Here is a 19,673-nt window from a genome sequence, read left to right on the forward strand (position 1 = left end):
CTTTTACCAAAGGGGGTAAAAAGGAGTATAACCATTTTTCTCCACATCAGCCTTAATACTGAATGAAATTTAAATTTCAAAAACTTTTTTATCGTTCAGGTTGCACAATATAGAGTCCTGAAACCCTTAGATATGAGTCATATGGTAATAAATATTTTCCCATTTTATTATAACTGAAAGAGACTCAAAACTGCTTTTCTCACTCAACTTTTACTTAAATTACAGCAAGTGATTAAAGGAAAGCCTAAAATGTTGATCGTTGATACATATTTTGATTAAAGAGTGCTGATTAATATTTTATTATATAATAATTTAATGTCAAGATTGCCTGACCTGCTTTACCGTGCCATGAAGACACATTCCTAAATTATACTTTTTGCATAGTTGTACCTGCTCATTTTTAGGCATGTCACAAGAAGCCCAAAGCCTTTTAGATCCACAACTGATGAAGAAAGGTCCCCGGTGAAAAGCAGAAAAAAACCTCAAGCACGTTGAACAACTATGCAAAACCATGGTCAATTTTGTAGGGGGTGTTAAGCACTGAGCAGTTGCATGGAAGAGAACAATACCTGCAACTCAGGATCTTCCTATCTTTTCTTAGTGAATGCCATTGCAATTGCCACAAGTACCAGGTGTTTGGAAAGAAAATGAAAATACCAGACAAATATCTTGTCGTATCCACCTCATTGAAAGGTAACTGAACTAGGTGCCTGGGAATCTCTTTTCCAGTGGTGTTTTTATGGTATCATAGGACTGGCCTTGCTAATTCACGGTGCAGCACGTTGACCTTTGCTCTCACTTGCAAAAAATTTACATTTCAGAAAGCAGCCTGCTCGGTGTGCACCTATCATTGTGTCATGCCATAAAGGACAATTTTTCTCTGCCTCCTGAACAAATATGGTAACAAAAATGAAAAATATTTTCCTTCCCCGCAGGGTTGCTAGCCCTGGGACACGTAACGAGCCCAACAAGCTGGCGTACTCGTATCGGGAGGAGCTGTTGCTGACGGGTATGAGGTAATGGCTTGATCAGGGAAATGGGCCTGGAGACAAGAGCAATTCCTTCCCTCAGCTACATTTCTGTTCCGCAGGCTGAGGCCACCTAACACATCTACTGGGGGAGGAGAAATGAGGAAGGGCCTGGATTGCTGATATAAAATAATTACTTGTAAATTGGATGACTATCAAATACAATTCTTGCCGATTTTTTTTTTTTTTAAAGATTAGTATTTATTTAAGGACAAAAGCCTTTCTGCAGTATGTTTCTAGAAGTAAATGTGTCCCATCCTTAGAAGAAAGTCCAGTCACCACAGTTTGCTGTGGCAATGTACAATTTTGGGAAGACTGGGTGGCATCTTGGAAAAGATGGAGGAAGAATTACAGAGGGATTACTAGGCTGGAACCAGCCTGTCCATGTTTTCCTTCCACAATACAGACACATCTTTTCCCCTGGCATCCTTACAGAGATCCACAGATGAAAAACGCAGTTACATCCACACCTTCCTTTCCAGCTACTGCCCGTCTTCCATCTCTTCTTGACTGCGTTGCTGATGACACGCTGCGATGGTCCCACACCCGCTGCTGCGAAGGGTCGCTCTTTCCATGTTTCCACCTTGGCCTGCAGTCTCCAGGAGACCAAACTCAAGGCTATTGCACAGGAGCTCTTCTCCTTCATTTCCTGGTCACCTCTGATACTCACTGGGAAATCCCACTGTTTTCTGTGCCATGCTCTCCTGCTTTTTCTCCCCATTTTTCTCTGGGTTTTTTTGGTAGGCTGCTTCTTCCTCCCCAGCCCACAAATTTCTTTTTGGCTTATTCCTCTTCTTATAGGCCTAACTCCCTGGCAATATGTTCACAAAGCTTCAGCTGCTGGTTTTAGGTCAGCACTTCAGGTTTTGCTTGGTTTCTCATCACCATGTCAACCAGTCACTCCCGTTTTTCCTCACTGCTGCTTCTCCTGGGCCTGTGGTGACTCCCACATAGAACACCCTCCTCTTGGCACACTGAAGTCCGGACTTTGTCCACTCCCCGCTCCCTCGTTGTGACATACTTCGAAGTTTTCAGTGCAGAAAGGAAGAATACAGAAATGAAAATCCACGTTTAAAGGAAGGAAATCTCCTCTGGAAGTTGTATAACCGTTTCTGTAATATACATGCATCTTGCTGTTGGTTACTTGGTTCTAAAATATCTGAGCTTAGAGTTTTGCTCTGCTCCAGTTAAAGGATTTGGACCTCTGTGTGACTGGAATCAAATCATAATGGGCATTTCATTTTGAGGGGGGGAATCCAAAAAACCCCACCAAAACCACACAAAAAACGTAAAGCCGTACCAATCCAGAAAACCTGTAGTTTTGAAGGGAGGGTGTGTTATGTTTAAAACAGGCAATTGCAGCAAGCATGGGTTTTTTGGGGTGGAGAAAGATTGCTCTAATGAATTCTTCATCATAGACAATGGATTTTCTGTGCAATTTCCTGTTCTTTGTTATGTCCTGTGGTTCATGACTAAACACAGCGCTATGATTTTTGCAGTTTGGCCTCTTTCTTTACAAGGTAATGTGGAGGCTGCCCTTTGACCAGACATTTTTCAGAACAGTGGCATTTTGAAAAGGAAGAAATGCATTTTTGAAGCAGTTGACACTTACACTTGATGCCGAAGCTATCAAATGCCAGGAAGTTTAAAGCCAAGGTTTCACAGAATCACAGAATCACAGACTAGTAGGGGTTGGAAGGGACCTCTGGAGATCATCTAAACCCCCCTGCTAGAGCAGGATCACTTCAAGCAGGTTGCACAGGATGGCATCCAGGTGGGTTTGGAATCTCTCCAGAGAAGGAGACTCCACAACCCCTCTGGGCAGCCGGTCCCAGTGCCTGGTCACCCTTCAGAATGAAGAAGTTTTTCCTCATATGCAGTCAAGGTAGACAACATCCACTGCTCTCCCTTCATCCACCCAGCTGGTCATGCCATCATAGAAGGCTACCAGATTGGTCAGGCATGATTTCCCCTTGGTGAATCCATGTTGACCACTCCCAATAACCTTCTTTTCCTCCATACGTTTATTGATAACCCCCAGAATAAGTTGTTCCATCTCCTTTCCAGGGATGGAGGTGAGGCTGGCTGGTCTGTTGTTTCCTGAGTCCTCCTTCTTGCCCTGCTTGAAGACTGGAGTGACACTGGCTTTCCTCCAGTCCTCAGGCACCTCTCCTGTTCTCCATGACCATTCAAAGATGATGGAGAGCGGCTTTGCAATAACATCTGCCAGCTCTGTTTCTGTTTACCTTTTGATTTAAGTTGTGATAAAGCAAAGGGGGAGGTGAAGAGAGAATCCGGCATCACGCAGTGAGTTTGCACCCACTTGTGAGGGGCAGGAAGTTGCTCTCACGTATTATTGAGGACAAGGAGAGCTGTGCACTTGGTGTGTGCTGTCCCGGAGCGCCACGCACTCTGCACGGCTGACAGTAACCAGCATGAGACAATCAGGATTATAACAGAGGAGGCATGAGGTGCACTGCTAGCTTTCTCTGAAGAGTTTTATAGAGCACATGCCCTACTGCCCCATCTCAAACAAGTGCATTAGTTCATTGTTTTTGTGAGCACTAATTTAAATGACAAATTTACAAAAGGAAAATGGCCGCAGCACAAGGGAAGGAGAAACTATCAGCTTTAAATTTTAGTTTCTTGGGTATTCTCCATCTCAGCCTGAGTGTTAAACCCTTTATCTGCTTTGAATACACAGTTGAGGAAATGTGACATACACCACTGCAGCCATTTGAGAAGTTCTGAGATTTTTAGAAACACCAGTTCCTGTACTGATACTTCAGCTCATTTGCACACACCCCTATAGAGCGTGCATCCAGCACTGATGCTGGACAGTGGCCATTCCCCTTACATCATATATCCATGCAACAAGGAAAGGCCATGCGTCTCAAATTCTCTCATCAAGTAACACTCAATGATGAGAAAATTCTGATGTTATTTCCAAATAATGTGTTTTAAAAATAATTTCTCAGTCCCTGCATTCAGCAGTGAAATGCAGTTGACAGCTTGTCTCTTAATTTCAGCCATGTTCAGCCCATTACCAGAGACATGTTTAGCCATGGAATGAAGAACTACAGGCAGCAACCATGGGTAGACTCCATATAACAGACTCTGGTATTAAACGAAGAAATAAATTTTCAGTCTTAAGCCAGAATCAGTCTACTTAAGCCGGAGGATGCAGATAAACTTAAGAGGTGGGCAAGTAGCACCATAAGGCCTGCGGCACGGCCTCCCACAACATCCTTGTTGCTTATTTGGAGAGATACGGGTTTGATACATGAACTGTTTGATGGATGAGTTGGCTGGATGGTCACATCCAAAGAGTTGCAGTTAACAGCTCAATGTCTCAATCGAGATGAGTAACAAATGGTGCCCTTCAGGGGTCCGTCCTGGGAGCAGTACTATTTAATATCTTCATCAATGACGTAGCGGGATTGAGTGCACCCTCAGCAACTTTACCAACACCACCAAGCTGTGTGGTGGATTGACACGCTGGAGGGAAGGGATGCCATCCAGAGGGACCTGGACGGGCTTGAGAGGTGGGCCCATGCATGGGAGTTCAACAAGGCCAAGTGCAAGGTCCGGCACATGCGTCGGGGCAATCCCAAGCACAACTACAGGCTGGGTGGAGAATGGATGGAGAGCAGCCCTGAGGAGAAGGACTTGGGGGTGTTGGGGGATGAGAAGCCCGTCAATGAGCACTGGCAGCCCAGAAAGCCACCCGTGTCCTGGGCTGCGTGTCCAGCAGCGTGACCAGCAGGTCGAGGGAGGGGATTCTGCCCCTCTGCTCCGCTCTGCTGAGACCCCCCTGCAGTGCTGCGTCCAGCTCGGGGGTCCCCAGCACAAGAAGGACACGGAGCTGTTGGAGCGAGGCCAGAGGAGGCCACGGAGATGCTGCGAGGGCTGGAGCACCTCTGCTGTGGAGACCTCAGGCTGAGAGAGTTGGGCTGGTTCAGCCTGGAGAAGAGAAGGCTGCGGGGAGACCTTCGAGCCCCTTCCAGTCCCTGCAGGGGCTCCAGGAAAGCTGGAGAGGGGCTGGTGCCAAGGGCAGGGAGTGACAGGCCAAGGGCAATGGCCTGAAGCTGCAGGAGGGGAGATGGAGATGGGATGGGAGGCAGAACTCGTTCCCTGTGAGGGTGCTGAGGCCCTGGCAGAGGGTGCCCAGAGAAGCTGTGGCTGCCCCTGGCTCCCTGGCAGTGTTCAAGGCCAGGTTGGATGGGGCTTTGGGCAAGCTGGGCTAGTGGCGGGTGTCCCTGCCCATGGCAGGGGTGGCACTGGGTGGGCTGGGAGGTCCCTGCCCACCCAAACCAGGCTGGGATTCTATGACTGCTCTTGGCACCACTGGCAGGGGCAGCCTATTTCCTGGTTCGTACTTAACGTGAATAACTTGGATTTAGCAGGTAGATGTACAGCAAGTGAGATTGCAAGACTTTTGTTTAAAGCATACCAGGTCTTTGAAACCAAGTGTCTTTTGACTGATGGAAGAAAGAGATGGCTTAAGAACTTGCAAGATTTAGATTCAGAGCAGATCTGAAAGCATCCCACCACCTAACCCCACAGCTAAAATTCTGACAAGGGGTCAGGCAGAAGAGCAGGTGACATCAAAACTTCTTTACTTCCCACTCATGAAAGAAAACATGGATGGGAAAGGCAATCTTATGCAGTAGCTCTTCTAAAATGAAGGCCATGTTTCCATATGGGCTAAAAATACCCCCTTCGGTTTCTCATAAACTGTAAAAGGTTTTTGGGGTCATCTTCCCACATCAGAAAAAAATCTGACTCTGCTAGGGGAGGCAGAAGGCAGTAGCTGAAGGGGATGTTTGCTAAGGCCCTGAACACTGCAAAAGTGGATGTAGAGAAGGTGTGTCTACCTGCAGCAGGTCAGCTTCAGCAAGGTTGCCGGAGGGCAGGTACAGACATTCAGAGCTGTGATGGTGACAACCACAGCTCAGACAACATGAAGCTGACCCTGCGTGCAGCACCTTAACTTCAGTGTAGCGGGCATGGCACTTGCCCAAGGTGGAAGTGAGACCACAGTTTTACATTCTGTTTAGTCTGAGCGGACTCAAATCCATGCTGCATATTGGGAGAGGGAGAGGGGACCTAATTAGAGTATTGATCCTCTTGCAGCTGCAGATCGGTGCAGAAGAGTATCCAGGACTGCCTGTCCAAGCAACAGTGGAGGCAGGAGATGGCCTGCAGCCTTGAGGGTGATGCTTCCAGTGCGTAACAGAAATCTTGGAAATAAAACTGGCAAATGCTTATGCAATTTTCATGTAGATATTGCAGAAACAAGAGTGTGCATGTGCTCTCCTGCACAAAGAAAAGAAAACAAATGTCTCCTCCCCTTGAGAAGATGCTCTGGCCTATACAGGTTTGTGGGGGAGGGTACATTTTTGAAAGATAAGTGTAATCCTCATTCTGCCTTGTAGGAACCTCTCTGCCCGTGTGTCACTACACAGAAGCCTACAGGGGACCTGAAAGTTTTCCCTTGGATCTAGCACGTGGTAGCAACTCGACATGTTATTCATCTGTTCTTTACAGGAATTTACCTCAGGATGCTGCACAGGGTGAGAAAAACTAAATTTGTGCTTACATTTGTAAAAGGGAAATAACTGAAATGGCAGCCCGCTTGCCTGTTTGTAGCCTGTCATGCAAAGCAGTTGTTTTTGCCTTCTTTCTCCTGGGGCAGCCCATGAAGGTCCCCGCCAGCAGACTTTCACTGATGGCTAGCAGTCATGGGATAATGCCACATTAAAGCTTAAATCTGGTGCTGCTGTGGCGCAATATGCATTTGAAAGGATTTTTCTGGATTTGTGGAAAAAACAAAACAAAACCCCCAAAAAACACAACCTGAACCTTAGTTTAATAATGGTGGTGAAGTCCCTATAAATATAGGTGTGGTAGAGCCTTTGATAACTCTACCCATCATTTAATCTTATCATTTCCCTCCCTGCTCTTTTATGTAGAGTTTGCAAAGGCCTGTCGGGGAACAAATAATTCTTCATGTTCTGTGAACACTCCTGAACTCGGAAGGGGTTGATGGAGAAGATACGTTGTCATCAGCCCACATGGTACCCATGTGAAGTTCCATCTTCAGTAGATGAAGAGCCATTACAGACAGCACGTCCCCCATGCAGAGAGGGCATGCTTTGACCAGCTGAAAGCAGTGACTGGTTGACCACCTCAAACTGCCAGATAGTAGTTGTTCTCAGAGTAAAATTTCAGCAGGCACGCACGTCTATATTGGGGTAGATAGTGTAACAAGATTAAAGAAAATTGGAGTTGGAGCATTAGTGAGAAGTAGAAAATGTCAAATTTTAGGACTTCATGAGTAAGGCAGGCAAATAACAAATCAACAAGCTGCATTATTGACACTGCAGTTTTATTATTTTTTTAATATAGATGTCTCTAAATTAGTTTAATTTATTTTTTTTACTTAGCTTTGCCTTCCCTGAATATTCAGAAGCAACATGGATTGCAGATGAGCTGGTATATAGATAGTTACATATCTTAGCAAAGCATCCACTGGTCTTAAATACAAGAACAATGCGATGACATTTAGCAAATGCATACAAGCTCATTTAGGTAAGACAAGAATTACATTAATTAGACGTCAACTGTGTGCAAGTGACAAGCCACAACAGGTAAACTTCCCTGTGTCAGCACTCTCCACAGTTTGTATAAGCTGACTCTCCACTCTTCCACTGTTTTATTTTCACTTCTCCTACATTTCCTTCCTTCCTTCCTTCCTTCCTTCCTTCCTTCCTTCCTTCCCTCCCTCCCTCCCTCCCTTCCTCCTCCCTCTCCAACCAGCACTCTCCCTGAATGTTGGCGGTAACAGTCATTCCTGATGTTAAAAACCCAACAAAATAGTCTACTTGCCCTTTTTGGTTTATATTATCATCAGCTTTAAGCAGAGAGAAGTATTTTTGCTTCGTATTTCCAATTTTTTTGGAGCGCTGCAGTCAGGCTCTCCGCACACCTGGTTCACAGCTGCCTGTGTTGGTGGTGATGCTGGAACTCTGCAGTTTCACTGTTTCATCTCTGCACGGGTTCCCCACCTGCCTGCAGGATAACGTCTGATAAATAGTCCTCAGCTTATCCTTTCTTAAAGAAGGCATTTTGCATTTACTCAACTGCCTAAAACATGCTACTATCACAGTATCTATTGATATTGTGACTTAAAGCAACTTCTTAGACAAACCAGAATGTATGTTCTCTTTTTATTTTTTCTTTTTTTCCCCCAAAGATTGCAGGTTTGATTGATAAATCAGGTGCGTTTTCACTATCTTTATCTGAATATGAGAGCAGAGATTAATATTTTGCAAAGTGTAATTTTTAGAGCTGTTTTCCTGAAGAAGCACCATTTCACATCCTAGTAAATATGATGATTAATTTATGAACTTGTAAGGATCTATATATATTACAGTTTGATGATTGTAATTATTTAATGTGCATTTAACAGATTAAAAAAGGAATTATCGTCTGCCAGATTTTAAACAGTATGCATTGGGGAATAATCCCTGAGCATGAAATGTTTCTCATGGTGTTCCTCTGGGGTTGGCACTCAGACTGGCATGTTTCATCAACATGGTAACTATGCAGTCGTTCACATTTACATCTGCAGTGGCACAGGAGGTGACAAAATGGCCACACACACATTGGTCTGGTTCAGTCACAAGTTGGATCCCTATTAAGAAAAAATGGGTCTTAATGCAGCCAGTGCAAGTTAAATCTAAGGCCACACGATGAAGGCTGTTCTTACCTGATAATAAACTGGAGACAGATTCCTCCAAAGTTACTGGGCACTCTTCACCATGTGGGAGCATGGCATGGTGCTAAGGCAAAAAGGCTGTGTGCTCCTTGAATGCATAGGCAGTCTGCATAGACCATCGAGTCATTCTGGTTGGAAGAGACCTTTAAGATCAAGACCAACCATTAACCCAGCACTGCCAAGGCCACCACTAACCCATGTCCCCAAGCACCACATCTACACGTCTGTTAAATCCCTCCAGGGATGGGGACTCCACCACTGCCCTGGGCAGCCTGTTCCAGTGCTCGACAACCCTTTGGGTGAAGAAATGTTTCCTAATCTCCAATCTAAACCTCCCCTGGCACAACTTGAGGCCATTTCCTCTTGTCCTGTTACTTGGGAGAAGAGACCGACCCCCACCTGGCTACACCCTCCTTTCAGGGAGTTGCAGAGAGCGATCAGGTCTCCCCTCAGCCTCTTCTTCTCCAGGCTCAACACCCCCAGTTCCCTCAGCCGCTCCTCATCAGACTGGTGCTCCAGACCCTTCCCCACTCCGTTGCCCTTCTCTTGACATGCTCCAGCACCTCAGTGTCCTTCCTGTAGCGAGAAACTCAAGGTGCAGCCTCACCAGGGCCCAGTACAGCGGGACAGGGCAGGGGTTTCATCTAACTCTGCTCAGGGATGCTGCCCTTCTGCAATGCAGCAATTTAACATCAGCCAGGATCGTAGATGGTGCAGGAAAAGAGCTTCACGACTATTTCGAGTTAGATATTTCAAAGGGAGCTCGGGCTCTGAGGTTTGAACCTTCTGTTATAACAAATTTAAATGGTTATTAAAGGCACAGGAATATTTAACTTTTATAAGCTAACTTTTGCTCCTAAACAGACCAACAGCAGAACTCCCAAGCCCAGACTCCTAGTATACTGGCAATGAGCATGACCATTTCAAAATCAAGAAACAGTCAGTAAAACATCTCACAGATATCACAGAGATTTTTGCACATAAACTGATACGCTTCATATTTAGTAATGGCAGTAGTGTGAAAGAATATGTGTCAGAATATGTGTCACTAAAATGTAGCTTAATGTGACTTTCCGGGCAAATTTTGAAATTTGACCAATATCTTTGCATGCCACTATAATTCCTGACCGTGCATCACAATGAAGAACTTTTTAAAGGCCTGGGGAAAATGGGATTGATTGAGGATGAAGATGTACCTTCATGCTTGTGGAGCATGTCAGCCTGTGAAACATGGGCACGGAGAGAAAAAGGGGAGGAGGCTGGTTGGCTGATTTTGTTTGTTCTTTTAACTAAGCCAGGAAGTGGGAAATACCCTACATACCAAGAGGGAATTTGAAAAGCATAGTTTAATCGCTTAATAGATCTCACTTTATAGCTATCATCATTTAATAGGAAAGTTTTGCTATTCTGAAAGAGAACAGGTACTCGCTAATAAATTAGATGAAGCACATAATTTTATGTTAAATACAACTGAGATATACTTAAGATTTTTTAAGGATATGGAGTTTGCAAACTTGAGTATATATAAAACTGAGTATGTATAAAACTGATCTCTGTTAAGAGCATAACTGGGAAATAACAGGAAAATTTTCCATATATGATCCTTAAACTGAGAGAAGATTAGGGAGAACAAAATTGTGTCACCATATAATTAAGGACTGGTGATGCACACAGACAATATTTAAGTTGGGGCTACATGTGGAATATTAATTCAGACATTTGCTAACTTTCGAATGTTTCATTTTGCGATGTTAATAATGTTCATTTAGCATATGTTATCTACTGTACAGTATCTTGGAGAGATGTACTTGAAATTAGTTTAAATAGGTAAGTAGGACTTCTAAGTGATTGATGTGCTTTTTTTCACAGCTAAATGATAAAATAGCAAATAATTGTGGGAATATCTTGGATATATAAGCAGAATCACTCTCTTTATCAATCAAAACAATGCTTTTCCTGCTTTCATCTCAGTCACTAATGTATTATATTAGGAATAGATATGAATATTCTGAAGCATTTGGTTTTCCCGATCAACCAGAATTATTCTTCTGTGGTTCTCTGAGTCCCAATTACCTATCAAATTCAAGACTATAGAAAACGTTAATATTGCCAACTTAAATGCATACTGTGGTGGGTTGACCCTGGCTGAGGGCCAGGTGCCCACCAGAGCCGCTCTGTCACTGCCCTCATTCACCAAACAGGGGAGAAAAGGTATAACAAAAAGCTTGTGGGTCGAGATAAGGACAGGGAGAGATCACTCACTAGTTATCGTCACGAGCAAAACAGACCGAACTTATAGAAAAATTCATCTCATTTATGACCGAGCAAATCAGAGCAGAGCAATGAGAAATACAGCCAAAGCTTAAACTCCGTTCCCCCAGCCCTCCCTCCTTCCCCGGCCCAACTTCACTCCCCATTTCCCTCCCTCCTCCCCCCCAGCGGCACAGGGGGACGGGCAATGGGGGTTGGGGTCAGTTCCTCACACGCTGTCTCTGCCGCTCCTTCCTCCTCAGGGGGAGGACTCCTCACACTCGGCCCCTGCGCCAGCCTGGGGGCCCTCCCACGGGAGGCAGTCCTTCACCAACTTCTCCAACATGGAGTCTCTCCCACGGGCTACAGTCCTTCACGAACTGCTCCAGCATGGGTCTCCTCCACGGGGTGCAGACCTTCAGGAGCAGACTGGTCCAGCGTGGGTCCCCCACGGGGTCACAAGTCCTGCCAGCAAACCTGCTCTGGCCTGGGCTCCTCTCTCCATGGGGCCACAGGGCCTGCCAGGAGCTTGCTCCAGCGTGGGCTTCCCACGGGGTCACAGCCTCCTTCAGGTGCCTCCACCTGCTCCGGTGTGGGGTCCTCCACGGGCTGCAGGTGGAATCTCTACACCCCCTCATCCTCCCTCCTTGGGCTGCAGGGGGACAGCCTGCCTCACCATGGTCTTCACCACGGGCTGCAGGGGGATCTCTGCTCTGGCGCCTGGAGCACCTCCTGCCCCTCCTTCTGCACTGACCTTGGTGCCTGCAGAGTTTCTTACATCTTCTCACTCCTCTCTGGCTGCAAAAGCTCTCTCCAACTGGGTTTTTTCCCTTCTTAAATATGTTATCCCAGAGGCGCCGATTGGCTTGGCCTTGGCCAGCGGCGGGTCCGTCTTGGAGCCGGCTGGCATTGGCTCTGTCAGACACAGGGGAAGCTTCTGGCAGCTTCTCACAGAAGCCACACCTGTACCCCCCCCCCCGCTACCAAAACCTTGCCATGCAAACCCAACACACATACTTCGTATTCTTTAGAAAGTATGTATGTAGCATTTCTTTCATCATGTCCTGCAACAGGGAATACTGATGTTTATTATTCCATCTCATGCATGACAAAGGTTTTTTCTGGACTTGCTTTCTTACTACAGAAGAATCAAAAGTGCACAAATAGAAACAAATCCAACACACACTGACTCTTTATTCTGTTAGAGCAGGCTGATCTGCATGCATGTATAAAAATAATAATCAGTCATTAATAAACACTGAACATTTGCAACAAAGGTCTGGTTCCAAGGCCAACTCTGAGCATCTTCAGTGGATTAATTACTATGAGAACATGTATCTCAGCTGCAGAAAGGCTAAATGAAAGTTTTAATGTGCCGCAAGCCAGCTGCATCAATGTAACTTATTCCCTCTAGTCAAGCAACATCAATTTTAGAAGAAGCTATTATCCACACCCTTTCTTTTAGAGTTCTCTTTTTAATATTATAAATTGCTATTACAGAAGGATTGGAATTGGAAACATTGCTAATTAGTACCTTCCTTTTGAAGACTAAGATTTTAAATTACTCCTGATGTATTACTGAATCAGTTAGAAAAAAATCAGGTATTCTCATTCTAAAGCAGCACTGCCTTCTCTTCGCTTGGAAGGGGAAGGGATAAACTTCCCTTAGAAGTATCTCGCTGACCAGACCCTGCTCTGTAACGAATTTGGCACTGCATCTCTACAGAGATAAACGTGCAATACGAGCTCTCCAAAACACGTAACTCTTCTGCATCCCCAACCCCACGCAGCACAATGATATAGTTCAGCTGCCTCATGAGCCTCAATACCTTTAAAGAACAGCACGGGATTTTCTCTTTTTCTTAATTAATTAAAAGTACCATCTGATAGAATATGTAGCACACAATCCTAAATTAGGTTAGAGGATTAGTTTAGAGGATTTATCATGTGTAGTTTGCATGTATTCACAGAATGGAGAACAAAATTCTCATATTAAATGGGGTGTAATTTTTCAGGAGATCCATACTTAGTGTCAGAATCTGATGCCCAGTACATACTTAAACTGTCTCCTCTAATCCTTTGTAAATTCCCCTGCCAACATAACTAGATTTGTGCCACTGCTTCCACCAGCATCTTCAGTTGAGGGAATCCCAGGAGTCTTACCAGATCATTTTATACACTGCCAGTGTAACGGATTCATCAAACCATTGCAAGCCAGCACGAGTCAGAGCAGATCTCAGGACACTCAAAGTTATCTGAGGGATTTGGCCCTTTGCAGCATCGTTTGGACTTGATGAACTTAAAGGTCTTCTCCAGCCAAAAGACCTTTGTTCTATGATGAGTCTATGACTCGATCGTTTTAAAGCTCTAGTTAGTGGTACCCACCGAGTCCTGCAAATCACACCAGCCGCAAGTCAGTCGCTGCACAAATGAACAAGTCCCGCCGTGCTGACAAGGGAGAAGCAGATTTTCCATACACCTTTGACCGTTTCTATCAAACTAACAAAGACATGGGAAATGCTAGTACACTGATTCTGTTTTGAATTTTACAAAATGTAATTTATTTAGACAACGTAGTTTTAATTTTTATAAGATAACGATAAATAAGCCAAAAATGGATAAAAGGAATTTTCCATATGCTTTTGTTTAATGACAGGTATTTTTAATATTACTTTTATAAAAGGACATGAAAATATGTAGGCACAAGCCTTTCTCAACAAAAAACTGCTTGTTTTATTTTTTCAACTCAGTTTAACTTTGGTTTCCAGAGGTAGTGACTCTAAAGTGAACTATGGCATGAAATGGGTAACAAAGATTTCCAGGACAGAAAATACAAAGTTTAACTTAGTGCAAATGATATAGCACCCTTCTGAAGTGGTCACAGGCATCCTGATCTGTCAGACAATTAGAAGGCATTGCTATTGGAAAAATTCTGCCTAAAAAACCCGCATTGAATCAATGCATCTGACTTCCAGGTTCTGCTAGAGTAACGTATTAACAACATGGGAGATTCTAACATGCAGGGCTCATGTAGGGCCATGAAATTTGTACTGTTTCAGTTGCCGGAAAAGACTTAGCCCAATATCAAGGTTTAACAGAGAAGATCAGTGAATGCAACTTGTTTGGAAGCTAACTGTTAAAAAGATTTAAGTAAAGAGCTGATACGCTTCTAGCATAGTTTCCAGAGTTGCTAATAAAGCCTTCAGCTGTTCTCCAGCAAAAAACCCCATGTTTGCAGATATTTCCTGAAGAAACTGTGGTAGCTTTTGAAAAGTTTCTAGCTCTCTACAATATCTATCTACTAACCAATCTGCAGAAAACGTATTTTTCATCTTACAGTTATCACGAGCCATTACTGGAAGTACATTTGAACAAGCTACCTCTCTGAGAGTTAGAGTAAAGGGTGAAGAAAGATTATAAACTGAACAAAAATTCAGTAGCATCTTATTAAATAAAATCAACCACAGTTCTCTCTGCTGACTGCTAAAATCTTTTTCTGTGTGTTCATAGAAGCTTTCAATGTTCTCATCTGGATGAACAACATTCAAAAGTTCTTGCTTCACTTGTACCGACTCAAGATAATCCAGTGGCAATTTTCCATTGGAGTCCCTCTGCTGTAGAAGGACTGGTCCTGCATGGAAAATATAAACATTACTAATAAGAGTACATTCAATTTGGCAGCTGAACAAGATTTTGGTTTGGTTTTTGCCGGAAGCTCAGAATCTGTTTCAATTCCTTTCTGTACAAAGTTATGTTGATGTAACTGATGAGTTACACGTTTGTAATACAATCTAGAGCATGTAGAGAGACCCTTTGTAACAGCTTCTCTATGATATTGTCTTAATTTTCTTCCCAGTTTTGCTAGGTTAAAAGTGAAGGATTATTATATAGAAAAGGAAAATAAATTCTAATGTTGCTTATTCTAAAATACACAGAGTATGTAAAAATGTAATGTTATTACTGTGGTAAAATTGCATTAAGTATTTTATAGACCAGGTTATCTGTCGACACCAACTCCAAATTAAAGGCATGTTACTATGATGGTCTTTATTTTACTTTTCTGGATGGCATGGTCAACCTTGTCCTAGGCTAGGCAGCACAGTAAACTATGGAGGTAGGAATCCTAAGTCTCCCCTAACAACTGAGTATCAAAACTTGGTCTTAACAGATTTCTGAAATGCAAATATTAATTACTCTAATAAATAGATTAGAAGTCAGTGAATGGGACATGTTTTACTTGTTCACATTATACTATGTTCCTTTGGTATTTCCTGTTTATTAGTACAATGGAGCTATTAATATTTAAATAGTTTACAAGTATCTTGATAAATCAGTTTATCAAAGATTGTATCAATAAGAAGAAATGACGGCAGTTAACACACTGTAGGTGGTGTTTTTCAAAGACGAACATGACAGGAATCTTCTTACGTAAATCTGGGCTACTGTGCTAAAGTAATGATGTAATTTTAACTTGAATACATTCTCAGAAACATATTTTAATTATAAAAAGTAATTTCCTACATTACATATCCTTACTAGAGGTTGTGATTAAAGCTGTATTGTTTTACTCCATCATAGATTATGCAATATAATTAAATTTTGCAAGCCTAAGGTGTTCAGAGAAAGAAAGCGAAAAAAGTTTTTGCAAAAGTGTGTTCTAAATTATTGAGCTGAGTAAATCCACCCTGAATGGGTAACACGCTTTCTACCATAGTCTTGTCAGCTATTTGACAGGCCAAAACCCAGAGTGTGACAAAGGCAAAGATAAGGGTACAAGCAGCCTTGTAGTTGCCAGAAAATCTTGATGAATGCAAGTGCAAGTAGAGCTCTTCCCCTAGGACAACAGGATCATCCACTACCTATTCTTCACAACAGCCTAGGAAAAATGCACATCTGTCAGTGCAATGCCATTTCCAATTGAGGAGCTGGGCTTACTACAATATTGGCTATTGCATCACTTAGACCGATTGAACTGAGCCCAGGAATTGGCTTGGCATGTCAGACACAGGGTTCGGTAGATATATAAAACACCTGGGAGCCACAGAACTGAAGCTCAGCAAACACAGAGGTAGAACTGCAGAGGAATGCATTGATTATGAGCCCGTGCCTGCACAACAGACACAGAAATAGCCTTTAGGGGGCAGGAGAAGACTGTAAATACAGAGGGTCTTAGGCCAAGAATGAAATAAAATGTTGTGTCTCTACCTTAATTAAGTAATAGGCCATCTAAACACAGTGCATTCTTCTGCCTCATGGCTATATGCAGAATGATTGTTATTGAAAAAATCTGGACTCAGCACATAATACACAGAGATTAAACTGACACGGTAGGTCAATGGTAAGGATATAGCAAATACTCATTTTAGCAAATGAATTAAAAGAAGGAAGAGTTGATATCAAAGACCGTTCTTTGCAGGTTTTTTTTTTTAAAAGAAAAAAACCACTAAGTTAATTATATTTTGAGACAAGACACAAGTTCCCTGTCACTGAACAAAAAATATTGTTCAAAACATTTATCATGTGTTTGCCTAAGGGGCAATGTATCTTTTTTTAGAAACTAAGGCAACCCTCCCACTATTATCCCTAAACAGCAGTTATCACAATTACAATATAGATTCTTTCCTTAAACTAATTACCAAGCTAATTGTGTTCTTCAAAGACCATCACATTAATTTTCATAAATGCTGAACAAATGTATGTTGAAATACATGATTATATAGAGATTTACTGATCTATTTTTGCATCATGGTAAAAATAGATCAAAACAAAAGAAAATCCTTAGCTTTGCTTGGTGACTAGGTAATCTTTATCTTCATTAATGAGTTTGGAGACTATAGTTACAATGCATATGGTGTAAAATGCAGAATAAAAACATTACCATATTGGAAAAAAATGTGAAAATCCTGGTTAATTTCATATTCAGTTGATCAAGATAAGTGTGAAAACAGTATTATTTTTATTGTGACCAAAACAGCTTGGCTTAAAAATGTTTTAAAATAAATATTTCATAATAACATTGTATTTTAAGTAACTATTAAGAAAAACATCATGAACTTCACATGGACTCAGAACAGTGGATAATTTCCCTAAACCAGTTTAGCATAAATGCACTCACCCCCATGCTGAAGTAGCAGCTTGCCAATTTCTACATGTCCATTTGACAGTGCATCATGCAAAGGAGTCACCCCGTCCACTTGACTGAGCAGGTCTACCTCTGGACAGCGTTGCAAAATTTCGCGGACACACACTGTGCTGCCATGGTTACAGGCTTCATGCAAAGGCGTCCAGCCAGCATAGTCTGAATTATAAATCAAGGGAAGTTTTAAAACAGCAGAAGTAGTACTGAAATGTTAATAATGTAATTCATTAGACAGCAAAACACTTGACTTTTTGGTATTCATCATGGCCACAGTGGCAGCTTGTGATTTCAAAACAAGAAATTCTACTGAAAAACATCTGAAAAAAATTAAACAGCATTTTTAAAAATCATTAGAAAATGCAATGTTAAAAGACACCGCGGTTGTAAATTAGCCTTTCCTCAATTTTTGCTGAAGTCCTCATTTTCAGTTGTTTAAAATAATAAAGACAGTTTAGTAGTATAAATTCAAACTTTACTACCAAACAGATATTAATACAGTTCTTTATCTGGCTTAATTTCTTAGTTCTGTAGAGAAAATGAGTAACTTACCTTTAGCATTAATGTCTGTTCCAGGGGAAGAGAGAAGCTGAATCAATCTCTCCACTTTGTTACTTATGCAAGCTCTATGCAGGGCTGTCTCTCCTACCATAAAAAATTAATAGATTACACTAGACTAGGCAAGATAGCGACTAAAGAAAATAATCAAAGTGCCTGGAACTAGGAGACCTGGCTATATGCCAGAAAATTCAATAATGAGTAAGATTTTCCTTTATCCTGGTTAACCATCTTTTAAGAAAATTCAAAAAAAACCCACAGAGCTTCTGCTCCACCAGAGATCCAGCAATGAAATTGTATTGCAAACGGTTTAACACAGGAATTATCTCCCCCCAGTTCAAGGTTTAAAGCTTCAAATCAGACTATAAAAGCACCAAGTGATCACAGAACACCAAAAATACTGGGTTTTGAAGCAATAAAACTTTAGAGTGCAGTTGCCCTCCCTTAAATTTATTCATGAACCTACGTTAAAATGTATGGTTCTTTTTACACAGCATTTATAGCTTAATTCAAATGAATGTTTCTGGCTAAGCACGAGTGCCTCTACACACTCAAGTATAATTCAGAACTTCAAATCCGTTAACAGATGGTTTGCTGTTTCTCAATAGGCTGTCTGACTTGGCTACAGTAGCAAAGGAGGGAGGAAAGAGAGAGAAATAAATGAAGGGGTCCCAATAATAATAATAATAAAAAGAAAATCCTCCAGAAAAAAAAAAATCCCAAGCCTTAGTACCATGTAAAGCCGAAGTAACTGTGAAAAATTGAACAGCAAGCTACAGAGAACTGCTGCTTGTAAGTAAAGACACCATTAGTTTCTGCATGATGAAAACTTGAGACCCGTTCTAAACGCTGTTTTGCTTTCACTAAATGATGAGGTTTGAACATAAGCCAGAGGAAAATCTTGATACCAGGTGAAAGATGATGCAACAAACATCTTAGAAATGAAAAATATCTCTGCCTAAATCTCTCAGCCTTTGCGATAAGATTTACATGGTATATTTTGTTATATTAATACCTTCGCTATGTAAATCTGTCAGCTCCATACTCATTCTTTCAACTGAAGATACTACTTACAATTTGGCAGGGGAAGAATACAAAAAAAGCAGGTTTGGTGGGTTTTTTTTCCCCCTAGTCCTTCAGCTCACTTTTCTTTGTAGAAGTCAGCATGTAATAATTCACATCAATTTTACTTGCAAAAGCAATAAAGAGAAAGGGAACCAATTTTAAAAATGCATGGTCTGGCTCTGTTACTGAAGCTCTCTTAAATCCCAAAAGAGGGTGAGGGGTTTTTTGTCCTTCAGTGTTTGTGATACAATTCTGGTTTTAATTTTTTTGAACAATCCCAGTTTGCTTTTTCTAAGCCTTCTCTTAGGTGTCATGATTAATATAGTTGTGTTTTAAGTGATATAGGTAAATTTCTGATGATGAAGATGACAAAAAGTAGTTCCAGTAAGTAATTCTGTTAGGTAAAGTACAATTTATTAAATTTGTGTAATAAATAGGGACCGAATGAATTACTGCAGTGCTGTTTTATTCCTTAGGTACTTGGGTTCCAGTATAGCTAAGACAAAAGCCAAATGCCTTTCATAGTCTGGGCTGAATGCCTGGAAGAAAACAGTCCATATGCTTAACACAGCTATGTAACATAGCATACTCCTCAGTCTTTGTTCACAAAATGTCTAGGACTGAAAGAGATGAAGACTGAATTATACTTTCAAATCAGAAGACGTTGATCCTACCAAGCACAGGTTGAGGTGGATTAGCAAAGTAAGGCGGGCAAGACTGGAATGAGCTCACACAAGCTGTACACTGTATTTAATATCTGGGAGGGGGAGGGGAGTGAAGAAGGCAGCTTTATTCCACCATATATACAATTACTCCTTTTAAACAGATATCAGAAGAAACAAACACAAACCAT

At 42.0% G+C, this 19,673-nt stretch overlaps 1 protein-coding gene across 2 annotated transcripts in view; it reads right to left on the reverse strand.

Moving 5' to 3' along the window:
- Positions 1-13,596: 13,596 nt before the first annotated feature.
- SLF1 (SMC5/6 complex localization factor 1) overlaps positions 13,597-19,673 on the reverse strand; it is a 38,359-nt gene continuing 32,282 nt past the window's right edge. For both annotated transcript variants that reach the window (XM_075739326.1, XM_075739325.1), the window contains exons 16-18: positions 17,750-17,842; positions 17,177-17,359; positions 13,597-14,692 (exon numbers count right to left, since the gene is read on the reverse strand). In XM_075739326.1, the coding sequence (XP_075595441.1) occupies positions 14,208-14,692; positions 17,177-17,359; positions 17,750-17,842 (761 nt within the window). In that variant the 3' untranslated portion in view covers positions 13,597-14,207. The remainder of the gene's footprint in view (positions 14,693-17,176; positions 17,360-17,749; positions 17,843-19,673) is intronic.

The sequence above is a fragment of the Balearica regulorum genome, chromosome Z (assembly GCF_011004875.1).
Source record: "Balearica regulorum gibbericeps isolate bBalReg1 chromosome Z, bBalReg1.pri, whole genome shotgun sequence".
In the NCBI taxonomy this organism is placed as follows: Eukaryota; Metazoa; Chordata; class Aves; order Gruiformes; family Gruidae; genus Balearica; species Balearica regulorum.